General features: G+C 40.9%; 2 protein-coding genes across 8 annotated transcripts in view; both read right to left on the bottom strand.

The window, feature by feature from the left end:
• uvssa (UV-stimulated scaffold protein A) overlaps positions 1 to 1,473 on the bottom strand; it is a 41,167-nt gene extending 39,694 nt beyond the window's left edge. For all 5 annotated transcript variants that reach the window (XM_053428912.1, XM_053428913.1, XM_053428914.1 and 2 more), the window contains exons 1-3: positions 1,336 to 1,473; positions 906 to 1,041; positions 31 to 184 (exon numbers count right to left, since the gene is read on the bottom strand). In XM_053428912.1, coding sequence (XP_053284887.1) covers positions 31 to 184; positions 906 to 1,030 — 279 coding nt within the window. In that variant the 5' untranslated portion in view covers positions 1,031 to 1,041; positions 1,336 to 1,473. The remainder of the gene's footprint in view (positions 1 to 30; positions 185 to 905; positions 1,042 to 1,335) is intronic.
• Positions 1,474 to 3,764: 2,291 nt separating this feature from the next.
• On the bottom strand, positions 3,765 to 9,654 carry LOC128446043 (nucleotide exchange factor SIL1-like). Of its 3 annotated transcripts, none has more exons than XM_053428993.1 (12): positions 9,496 to 9,654; positions 9,214 to 9,320; positions 8,759 to 8,891; positions 8,570 to 8,675; positions 8,167 to 8,290; positions 7,949 to 8,035; positions 7,110 to 7,205; positions 6,394 to 6,515; positions 5,800 to 5,896; positions 5,548 to 5,712; positions 4,801 to 4,965; positions 3,765 to 4,671 (listed from the first exon to the last, which is right to left on the bottom strand). In XM_053428993.1, exons 2-12 carry the CDS (start codon positions 9,313 to 9,315, stop codon positions 4,468 to 4,470), a joined length of 1,401 nt encoding a protein of 466 aa, XP_053284968.1. In that variant the 5' UTR covers positions 9,316 to 9,320; positions 9,496 to 9,654; the 3' UTR covers positions 3,765 to 4,467. The 3 variants fall into 3 exon arrangements, with proteins under 3 accessions (XP_053284968.1, XP_053284969.1, XP_053284970.1); XM_053428994.1 differs by having other exon boundaries at positions 8,173 to 8,290; XM_053428995.1 differs by having other exon boundaries at positions 8,209 to 8,290.
• Positions 9,655 to 12,278: the final 2,624 nt, after the last annotated feature.

The raw sequence follows: 12,278 nt of genomic DNA, 5'->3' as shown, positions 1-12,278 counted from the left end.
AGTGAAGTGTGGTGCTATATTGGAACCAACCTGGAAGTTGTCTACCAGCAGCGTCCTGAAGTGGTGTGATCTGGAAAACAGCTCAGAGGCGATCTGGAAGGCTGACAGTCGCACCTCGCAGTGGTCTTGGTTGAGCTGAGCCATCACTAAGTGGTACAGGTGGTCGATGCAGTCATTTGACACTCTAGAATGACAGACAGACAGTGAGCAGTGGTTAACCCCGTGATTTGTTTTTATACAATGGTAGGATGAATACAATTATTGTGATGTCTTAATAAAATAACATGACGAACATGTTACAGAGAAAGATTGGGGATGCTCATTCACTCAGTTGGCAGTTTTCTAAGACAACCTTGCTAAAGCAGTCTATATATAATTATTTTTAATACAACAGACAGTAAATCCTCCTTTATTGAATCAAAACCTCTTTAACGCAGTTTCAACAGAGATTCAACCCTGACGGACTTGATGGATGAGTAACTCCAGGCCAGTTGAATTAGACTGTATTGGTTTGAGCTAGGTCTCTGGAATAGGGTGAAAACGGATGCTTTACTACTGTATTACTGTATATGACAGAAGATGTGGGAAGCGATTATGATGATTGTTATTTGGGAAAACTGGTTTCTTTTCAATTATTACTGTGCACAGTGGCTCATTGATGTTACAAATGATTACCCAACCAAAGTTGTTCATGGGTGTTCACAGATGTTTGAACAAATAACAAGTATCATCATGATTGAAAAGGACATATTGTATAATTTCAAAGTATAATCTGCTGAAATGACAATAATGCCACAACTAGGAGCACTGGTTTGGATCCGAGCTCACAGCTCAGTCTCCTGATTGGCTTCCATGTCGCTTGCTCTCAGCTCCCAGTGAATCTCTCTGTGAAGGTTGCGACTTACTTGCAGATCTTCTTGATTTTCTTCATCTTGTCCTGGTTGAGCTGTGGCTGCCCCGATGTGGTCAGCTCCTCCACCAGCTCTGAGAGCCGCTCCCTCTGAGACAACTCCATCACTGTTGTGTTCATCCACTATACACCTGTGACCAAAACATCCAGTGAAGATCTCAAACCGAGATCTCAAACAGCTTGACTCGACAACAGAGGTACCCAATACAGCAATGACACTGAAGAACAACCAACAACCAATTTCACACGCGACTAACACACAGGGAGTTAAAGGCAGAAAGAAAGAAACATGTCCAGTTTGTGCTGGAGGATCAAAGAGAGGCTAGCCCTAGTAGCTACTAGCTGCTACAATGCTAACAACAGTGCAGTAACACACTTAGAAAACACTGAGCCGCAGGACGTTTTCACCGTTAGCTCGGAATTACCCTTTTGTCCATTCATGCCTAATCTCAGGGGTATACTGTAGCGGGGTTGTCCTGTTTAGATATTACTATGCTCTGCTGCTTTTCTGTGTTGCTTCTCTTAATGTATCCATTTGTTTCCCTAGGATATTTCGACTTCCGGTTCAGGTTTTCAGAATAAAATGCAGGGACATTACCTGTACTGTGTGTTGATGAACATAGACTGAGGACAGTCTACACATGTGTATTTGAGGCATTTCTGACATTCATCTCTCCAGATCCCCATGGATGGAGATCCTCAGTGGACAGGTATCTCTGGAGATGTTTGTTCAGGGCTCTGGCTGTGCCACTGACTCAAAGACATTTACAGATGTCTCTAAGCTGCTCCCTGTGTTTTCTTGGCTGTGTCCAGGTCTTAATTAGGAATTCTCTGCATTACGCTGGCAACCTGTCCAGGGTTTACTACGCCTCTTGCCCAAAGTCAACTGGGATTGGCTCCATGCATGCATGGATGGATGGATGAATGGGTTTCCCTCACACCTGACAACTCCAATTCAATTATATATTTGTTAAGCGCCAAATCATAATATACATTATCTCAATGCACTTTTCAGTGAAGGTCAAGACCTTACATTTTTTATAGGGAAACGCAGCAATTCCCATGATGAGCAGCACTCTGTGGAGAGAGAACTCCCTAATTAACTGAAACCTCTAGCAGAACCAGACTCAGTGTGGGCAGCCACCGGGCTCGACCGGTTGGGGCGAGCAGGGGAAAATGGGGAGAAGAGAGATAGGTGGAAAAGAGGGGATAGAAGATATATGAAGGGGCTTGAATGTTTGGGACTTTGTATGTGAGCAGCAGGATCTGAATTATATTCAGAATTTTACAAGGAGCCAATGCAGAGAAGCTAAAACAGGAGTAATATGATCTCTACTTATTGTTCCTGTCAGCCCTCGAGCTGCAGCATTTTGGACCAGCAGGAGGACCAGTCTCCCTGTTCCTGCTTTTCTACTAGCCTTCCACCGGATGATAATGCCACCACCATGCTTTACCACTGGGATGTTATTGAGCAGATAATAAACATGGGCTCCTCTTCTCCAGACATGAGTCATAACAGTTTATTTCGTTCAGACCAGATAGTCTTGCTTTCCATAGACCCCGTTCAGACCTAGTGTTAACCAAGTTAACAACATCCTGTGTGATCAAATCTTAAGTGGACAGCTCTAAGTACAGGTGTGAATGCATTCAATTATTTGTGGCCACATCACCGACAACCATATGTTTACTTTTTTTAAATGGGTAAGATGCTATTTTATTATAAGGAAGCGTATTGATTCAGACAGCCCCTCCTGGCTCTGCTCTGTCCATGTCTCTCACTGGCTTGCACACGTCGCATGCACACACTCACTTTAACACACTCTATTGTAACTTCACTAAGAAAAGTGCCTCTCTTCATTTCAGCTACATTTTTATAACAGTGTTAAGCCACATCATAATGTTTCAAATATATGGTAAATGGCTTTGTATTTATATAGTGCTTTTCTAGTCTTGATGACCACTCAATGCGCTTTACAGTACAGTTCTACATTCACCAATTCACACACACACATTCATACAGTGCATCTATTCGCAGCACTTAGTTATTCTATGGGGGGCCATTCGGGGTTCAGCATCTTGCCCAAGGACACTTTGGCATGCAGATGGATCAGACTAGGGATCGAACTGTCGACCTTCAGGTTGGAGGACAACCACTCTACCCCTCAGCCACAGCCGTCTGAATATGAATCTGACTCAAGTATATATTCAGCGACTTGCAAGTATGAGGCATTCAGGTGTTGCTTTCAAATAGACAATATTGAATATTTACAGTGATGTGGTTGGGCAGCTATGGCTCAGGAGGTAGAGCAGGTCCACTCACCAGAAGGTCAGCGTTTTATCCCATTCTCCCCATCCCACGTATGATAAAGAAAGTAATGCACATAGATGCAATGTATGAATGTAGCCACTGAATGATGGTTTAAGTATGTTAAGCTAAACATCATAATGGCTTGTACTGAAATTATGTCTGTATATAAATTATATTGTAAAATTGGAATAACTTATCAAAACTCCTATAAAAGTAATACCTTTATTACTTTAGTATATGCTCAAATCTGCATCCACATCTGCATTTCCACTGGGGAGAGGTAGGAGGCTCAAGTTGTTTTGGCCTGGTTATCATGGTGAAATGTTCTGTGTTAGATTAATGAGGGCTTTTTTTTATTGCTGCTATCTAAGCTAGCGGTCTTAGCCACACGATGGTGTGTCCGAGGGTCCGTGATTGCACCTCATAGGAAGATATCAGAAGAATATTTAGGCTTAAAACAGTGGAAACGACCTTGTTTCGAGTCGAATATGAATGTCAGGGCTTTCGGACACTTGGATGACACAACACGAGCAGTATGGAGGCATGTTGAGTATTTTCTGTTGTTTTATTACATCTAAAGATAGGTCACCATTTACTCCAATTGTATTAGATTGTGCTGCAACACTGCTTGAATCTAAGTGAATGTTTGTACCAAATTAACCTTGAGTTTTGACCACCAAAATCGTATCGGTTTATCCTTGTGGCAAGGGCATATTTGTACCAAATTTGAAGAAATTCCCTCAAAGCATTCTTGAGATAGAATGGGACGGACGGACAACCAAAATACATAATGCCTCCGGCCCCTGGCTGTCACCGGCGCAGAGGCATAAAAAACATGAAGGGGTCTGAATACCTACTGACTGTATATTAGATGGACCTTCATCATTAAAGTTATAGCTTTACAACTTTAAACTTATTTATAACTGGTTTAACTGAAAGGTATTACAAAAAGAAATCCCCAAACTCAGAGCATTTGTTCCAAAAAAATACTTAAAAAATATAAATTCATTTTTAAATTATCAACACAAAGAGCATTTTCCATTACAGACCTTTCTTACATGGATGTTGACTCTCATGAGCCGTCCCTAATGTTACGATGTATGTTTTCTGAATGATCCTCGTCCATGACACACATCGAGTTGACTCTTGTCTTGAGGAATTCGTCACTCTGTGGTTGGTCATGCGCTGGAGATTGGTTGTTAGTTTTGAGTCTCTGCATTGTGGCCATGTAAAGTGTCACTGTACAATCCTACGGTGATTTCATTTTGACTTGTAGTACATCAATAAGTTCCGCAATCTCTGCGAAGTAGCTGTTCTCCTCTCCTAGAATCATTTCGGACTGGACCATTTCCTGGTACTGTTCTCGGAGAGAGAGCAGGGAGCCCAGCAGAGAGCTGTCAGAGCGGTACTGATCCAAACATGTGGGAGCCATTGCCAACAAAGCCCGTAGAGCCTGAAAGTGAAACGACAAAAACAGCCTTTATAATTATGTACATAAATAATGTTCTTAAATACAAAAACTGTTGATTTCGCATTGTAGCTGCTTACTATCTGCTTCATTTATGTATCAAATTCAGCCCACCTTCTCTCTGTAGTCATGCTCAGTGGACTCCAGCAACTGTGGGACCAAAGTGCACCAGCCTTTCTCCAGTAGCTCCCCCTCCAATGACACCTCAGAGTACTGCCGCACACGGTCCTCATTGGCGGCATCCAATGCCGGGTCCAGACCTGTCTGAGAGATCAGCTCCTGTTGGAACAGACAAGACCAGTCTCAGCATAATCTTACAAATCACCCTCATTATTATCATTACCTCCACCAAGGAGGTAATGTTGTCATCAGCCTTTGTTTGTTTGTCTTTGACGTTGCAGCATTGATCAGAAACCCCAGTATACTGCACCCTCTCATTTGGTGGGAGGGTGCAGTACATGTAGGTAAATCTTGGTGCAGATGCGGATCAAGATGCAGATTTTCTTTTATCCCTTTCTTAAATGTTGCAATATTGGGAATTTTGGGACATTTGTCAGATTTATCAGACATACAGTATTTAGGGGGCTGAAATATATTAATGTGTGCAATTAGGTGCAGATTGATTGCATATAAGGTGACTTTTGCTCCTTGATGAAGGTATGCCCTCTTCATTCCTGGACACGTTCTAATTATCATTGTGTCCAGGCCAGAAATTGAAAACATTGTCTATAATATAATTTGGATAAAAGTGTCAGCTAAATGATATGTAATGTGTAAAACTGTAATAAAGTAACTACAAAAGGAACCCTGAGGGAGAGTTAACCTCCTAGAATAACTTTAAATACAGCTTGTGTGTTGTACCTTCTCGCTGATCATGTCATATAACATGGTGGCAATTCGTGTTCGGAGAACTCCACCTCCATCTGCCCTAAACAACTCTAATAGGACCTGTAGTCCCCCATGAGACAGGAAAGTACGTTGAGTATAGGGGAAGTGACGCAAGAGGGCGGCTACTGCAAACAGGACCTGGCATGAGGACAATGGCACACAGAAAACATTACGTGTTTGTATAGTTACTGGAGCGTTGATGGTTGTGTGAGTGGCTGGCAGTACCTTCTTCTTCACTCTGAGGGGCTGTGTAGTAGCCAGTGCAGTTAACAGCAATTGCAGAGCTCCACTCTCCACAGCTTTCACCTGAACCACTGGGTTACTGCAGGGCACAAACACAGCAACACTGAGACTGATGCAGACTGAGCTGTGAACATGTTCATGTTCATTCATTTTTCCATGAATAAGACCAGGAAATGATGAGACGGTACTGACCTTATTTAACAGTAACCATATGTATGGCTGTCACAATAACAGATTTCCAGTTTCTATCTATAGTTTGTGATCATTACATATTTACCATTTAGTGTTTTTCATTCATAAGCTGAACCCTTTCCTATAGGAGCCAAGCTCCCTAGTGTTAACACTGTGTGTGTGTGTGTGTGTGTGTGTGTGTGTGTGTGTGTGTGTGTGTGTGTGTGTGTGTGTGTTGTTTTACAAGACCAATTAGACATGTGCAGCTACAGAGGACAGATGTGGTTCAGTTACTCTCGAAATGAAATGTAGAGAAGTGATATTGATATTGTAGAGGTGTAGTGAGGAGAAGTAAAGGTCTTCATTGAAACACTAGCTACACACAAAACGTGCTGATGTTTGTACCTGGCCATAGCAGATCCCAGGACAAAGGCAGATCTTTCCTGTAATCTGAAGTCAGAGCTGTTCAGGCAATCTAGAATGACCTGGAGACCCCCCATCGAGCACAAAGTCTGAGCATTATCCACCTGACACACACAAACACACAGTTACTTTAAGGTGGTAAGCAAACATCTTCAGAGTTCTCATGTGTATGAATGATAGGGCTGCACGATATTAGGAAAATATATTTTCATATATGACATGAATGTGTGTGTGAATGGCAAACTGTAATGTAAAGCGCTTTGAGTGGTCATCAAGACTAGTGAAAGCGCTATATAAATACAAACTGCTTATATGAATTTGACTTGGGACAAACATGATCACTAGAAGTTTCACAGTAAAGTTCAGTCTGGAAGAGTTGGAGCGAGATTTGATGGAGCTTCCTCGCAATTCTGTTTTCTCTTTACTCTCTTGTTATTCATTTCTTCTGACAATGATTAATTGACGGAAACACCTGACAACGATCTGAAAATCTTTAATTTATCATCTCAGGCAGCAGGGCTCCCTCTGATTGGCCAAATATTTTGACATGCAGAGCGTAAATGCATGGCGCTTGGAACACAATTTATGGCAGTTTAAGCAGTCTTTTGCATTATGTTTATTGGGCACGTTGATATCGTAATGACGATAACTTTTCAAAATATCTTGCAGTTGTAATGAATGGGTGTGCATTCAGTTACCTGGTGCACCAGATACTCCAGCTCCAGCAGAATGTTCAGTCTCTGCTCTGTAGTTGAGTTACTGCTGTTGAATTGGTCCAGTAGACGCCTCAATATCTAAACAACATCACAACACACTTCATTTAGCTTCACCAACAACTAAGACAGGGATTTCCCTCCCGTTATAAGTCTAAGACAGAAACTTTGCTCTGTTCTCTACCACTCAGAAAGGGAAATGCATTGGCTCTGATATAAGACAGTTACTTACAACATATATTGTTTTTCAATTAAATGAGTACTAGTATATCTACAGCCTTAACAGAGTGTTGGCTTTAAGTGTATGTCCAGATTAACAGTTTTCTCTGATGACTACTGTAACATGTTCTGCTGTCATAGAGGTCACGTCATTTTCTGATTTCAGTGTTCATTGTCATCATGCTGATGTCACTCTTAAAATATGATGATTTATTTTTGATCTATACAAGCTTTTAGTCATGTCTACAGACCTGGAGGATACAGAGATACATGGAAAATGCATTTTTTAACTATGCATGATGTAATTTTCTGCCTTTATAGGGTCTTCTTCATGACATTACAGATATATTTATTATTGACTACCTACACTGCGGCGGCCTGCAATACTCTAATTTGTCCAGCACAGCTTTAAATAGATTTTCAAATAATGGATTCAAATATTATTTTCCAACTTTGGCAAAGTATAAAAACCTGTAAATACAACGCTGACATAAAATCCTGATGATGATTCATGTGGAGTCTAGTATTAACTCGCTTTTAGCCATTTTTAGGTACCTATTAACTGTATCTAATTACTAATTTTGTATTGCTAAACTCAGATGTACCTGACCATCCGTCTCAACCAGCAAGTCCAGCTGAGCCATATCTTTCTTCAGCTCCTCTAGGGGGCGATACTTGGAAGCCACAGAGTCCTACGAACACACAAAAGAAGACTGTATTTTCAGCGTGATATGCTGCATTACTCATGATAAAGGTGCATACATGTTTGGTTGTTTAGTAAGAGCTTAAATAGAAACACAAGGACATAAAATAAAATGATAACATCAGCCTTGTATGGATAATGTTGGTCTCTCTTCTGGCATACTGGGTTTAGGTCCTCCTTTATATTCTTCATGGCCTGTTTCAGTTCGTCAGGGCTGGAGAAGGAATGAGACTCCTCTCCCCTCCTGAGAAAGACAGACTTAGTACTACTATCATAATTATATGTTGTCTCATAGTCTGTGCTTTTACAGTATTGTGAAGACCTCAGTTTTCTATCAGAAGTGAACACACAACCAGATCAGAAGTGAATACACAAGGAAGACCTGAGTCTTCCTTGTGTATTCACTTCTGATCTGGTCAGTATCACTTTTAGATCTACAGAGAACAGGGCTTCCATATGAAGATGTTATACTGACCTATACATGAGATCCTGTGTCATGTGAAGATGTTTTTCTGATCTATACCTGTGATCCTGTGTCCAGTATTTGAGCTGCTCTTCTCCCAGTCTGACCTCCCTCTGACCTGTCTGCAGATTCAGCTTCACATGGGAACCTGCTGGCACTGCTTGACCTACACACACGCTTGTAAAATTACCAGATATTTGTATTTGATTTGACTTTCACAGTGTCAGTTCACTCTCCTGTATATATTACCTGGTTTGAGTGTTTGCCACTGCTCAGTAGGTTGGATCACCTCTATATTAACATTTGCCTCCTCTTCTTCATCACCACCTGCTCCTCCTCCTCCTTCTTCTGCATTCTCCACCACAGTTAGGGCAGAGTCTGACTGTAGAGACACAGAAAAAAAACAGTTGTCCCTTTACTTAAGTTTTGTAATATCGCCCTGTTATGTTACTGTCCACAGAGGGGCATTAAAGGAAACACAAGGCAACAGTTCTCTGGCCAATCTCCCCATCTTCTCACTAGTTCTCGTCTGTTTGATCAAGACACCACAGAAGGTTCAGTTCCAGCATATGAAGTTCTTCACATGGATGGTTGTACAAGACCACCTCTTGCCTGTCTTTTATTCCCTGTATTAGCAATATATTCACTTTCAGACAAGGTTTAAGAATGTCAGTATATTTAAAATTAAACCCAACATAACTCACCCTCAGGTCTGCTGCGACATGCCGGCAATGCAGCAGCAGGAGAGAGGCCACACTGATGCAGGTAAGAAAAGCAACTGTGACTGAGCTGGAGATCAACTTCATGGTGACTGAAACACACACAGACACAATGACTGTCCTGGGTCTGCTCGCTGGATGTAGACCATAACACTGAGGAACTCGCCACACTATTTATACAAATCTGACGTTCTGATGTCTGTTGATACTTTATCAGAGGAGCATGTTTACAGTACAACTACAATATTCAAGGCTCACATTACTCACCTGTTTTATTGAAATCAGAGGGTGAACGCAGGAAAGACACATGTGATTCTTCCTCATCTTTTCAGTGACACGTTTGACGTCATGCGTTCGTCACTGCCCACTCGCTCCTCATTGGTCCACGTACAAAGCCTCGTTTCAAGCGTTCCCAGCGTGACTAACATCAGCACGTCACACTGCTGCCACCGCTGGTGTGGAAGACCAATAGGACAAGACACCGATAATACAATGATGTTACAATCCTATCAGGTTAAATGTGGGTGTTTCCTACAGGTAATATCCCATCCTTTCATCACGCATTTGTACAATATGACCATAAAGTGCTAGCTTATATGAAGAGCATGGATCAGAGAATCCAGAAACCTCGAGATGGAAGATCCTGCACCACAAAGACAAAAGACGACACACAGAACACGCATCTGAATACAAGAGCTCAAGTTCATACATTCATAAATGTTTATATTGTATAAAAAATATTTAACTGAGGTTCACAGAGACACAAATCACACAGACAATTGGAACTTGGTGGAAAACACTGCACGACAGAAAACTTTCAGATCTCTTTACCTTCACCAGCAATATGATAAAATAAAAGGAAAATCACTCCCTTCATTAATCTACAACCCACAACCCAAGTCAGATAAAATTTGGAATTTTATTAAAAAGGAATTATTGAAACATCAAACAGGCAGAAGTATTCAAAAACACTGCTGTCTTGAGCTCTGCAGGTACAGTGCAGTAGTTCATTAAACTCCATGGTTTAGCTTTTGCTCTGATGTGCCATTTCATCTGTGAGAGATTATACAAACATGTGATGTGTAAAAATCATGTTTAATTGTGTCATGGTACCTTGAAAGGCTATTAATATTAATTAATATAATATTAATTCAAATTATTTTAATAGCTGAATTAACTCGGGGTGAACTCCGACCAAAGTCAATTTCAAGTATCGTAGCAAATTGTCTGAATACTTTTGTCAATGTGATATTTCAGTTTTACATTTTTGACACATTTCCAAACATTAAAAAAAATAAGCATTATCTGGTAATAATCTTTATTGTTTTAGCATCAGGCAAGAGAGAGAGAGAGAGAGAGAGAGAGAGAGTGATCTGAATGTGGTGGCACATAGTGTGTTCCAGACGAGGCCTACTGCTGGGCACACTCATTCTCCATAGTGCTCATAGAGCTCACATGGATCATCTCCACTGTTCTCTGTTTCTTTATCCTCTCCTCTCTCTTGTTCTGCTGCTGGTTCCCCTCCATCTCAGTCTCTGTCCTGTCAGTCACAGGATAACTTTAGGGGACCAAAACAAAAACACATTACAAAATTACTCAATATTGTGTCTTTATCTTGAAAGATGATTTGATATCAGTAAAAGTTTAAATCTCTACACAAAGTCGTTTCTTAAGCGGTTGAGGCAGACGTGAGTACACACACTGACCTAACGTTGGGAATCACAACAGGCTCCTCTCCACTGATCTTCACACATTTTGCAGCACGTGGCACAGTCAGCTCTAAACCTGTAACATATTACAACAATGATTAATGAGTTTGGCACTACATTAATTGTATCTTAATATGAGGTTCTGATCCTTTCAGCCCAAACAATCATGACTATAAATATACACACCTTTTGTGGAGCTTTGTGCCTCTGTTTTAGGACTGATGTCAGCCTTGGGGTCTGTAGTCATATCATGCATTACATCGGTCTCCACAGTAACTATCTGCCCACCCTTGTCAAGTGGGCTTTCCTGAGAGGAGGGTAAAATATCCACAGGAAGTTTCTCTTTCTTCCTTTTCTGGATCAGATACATTTTTGCCTCTGCAGACAGAAATTTGCAGGAGGCAGCATCAGTTCAGTCATAAGCTTACATTTAAAAAGTATCTACATCCATGTCCTTAAAATGTTTGTTATTATTCTACTTACCTTTGGGTTCATATTTGTGTTGTAGCTCTTCTACTCGCAGCTGTAGGTGGATCTTGTCACTCTGAGACTGCAGCAGGGAACAGAAGAATAAGGCACACTATGAATATCACAGTAAAATGCAGCATCTCCCATTGAGAAGCAAGGCTAAGTCCAATGTGTGAGACTGGCAACAATCAAAGCCAAGAGGAGAAATGGTTATGGGTGCAGGAGGTGTTGCTGTAACTTAGTGTCATGTTAGCATCTGGGCAGCCATGTATCATTGTTTGCAGTGTATCTTGACAGTATATGGATGTGTATCATTTCTTCTGACACCATTTTCAGTGTTTTGGAATATCACATCATGAATCATTGTGTCTAACATACACTCCTGATCAAAATCTTAAGACCAGTTAAAAAATTGCATGAATTTGCATTTTGCACTGTTGAATCTTAGGAAGGTTCTAAGTAGAGTTTCAAAATGCAAAAATAAGAAATGGGAACAAGAGCCCAAAAGTTGTGAGCAGGCAATTTATTGAAAACAACAATTTAACTGAAGTAGGCTGTTCATCAGCTGATCAAAAGTTTAAGACCACAGCTAAAAAAAAAAAAAAAAAAAAAACTCCTAAAACAGAAATTAAAGTGTCAAAAACTGACTCAGTAATGAGTAGCTCCACCATTATTGTTGATCACTTCAAAAATTCTTCAAAGGTTTTGGCATGCTTGATGCAAGTGTTTCCAAAAGGCTAGTGCGAATGTTGCGCCAAGTGGTGAAGATGGCTTCACGAAGGTTATCCACTGTCTAGAACTGAAGTCCATTTTTGTAAACTTCCCTTGCCATCCATCCCCAAATGTTCTCAATTGGATTAAGATTAGGGGAAC

Source organism: Pleuronectes platessa, chromosome 8 (assembly GCF_947347685.1).
Source record: "Pleuronectes platessa chromosome 8, fPlePla1.1, whole genome shotgun sequence".
Lineage (NCBI taxonomy): Eukaryota > Metazoa > Chordata > Actinopteri > Pleuronectiformes > Pleuronectidae > Pleuronectes > Pleuronectes platessa.
This window is presented reverse-complemented; position numbering and strand designations above follow the sequence as displayed.

Excerpts from the sequence above, each read along its gene's own strand:
- LOC128446043 (XM_053428993.1), bottom strand. The coding sequence starts at position 9,315 with ATGAAGTTGATCTCCAGCTCAGTCACAGTTGCTTTTCTTACCTGCATC. Across the intron at positions 8,036-8,166 it reads ATTATCCATACAAGGCTGAT|GACTCTGTGGCTTCCAAGTA; the intron begins GTTATCATTTTA and ends GTGTGTTCGTAG. Across the intron at positions 4,672-4,800 it reads AGCATGACTACAGAGAGAAG|GCTCTACGGGCTTTGTTGGC; the intron begins GTGGGCTGAATT and ends TTTCACTTTCAG.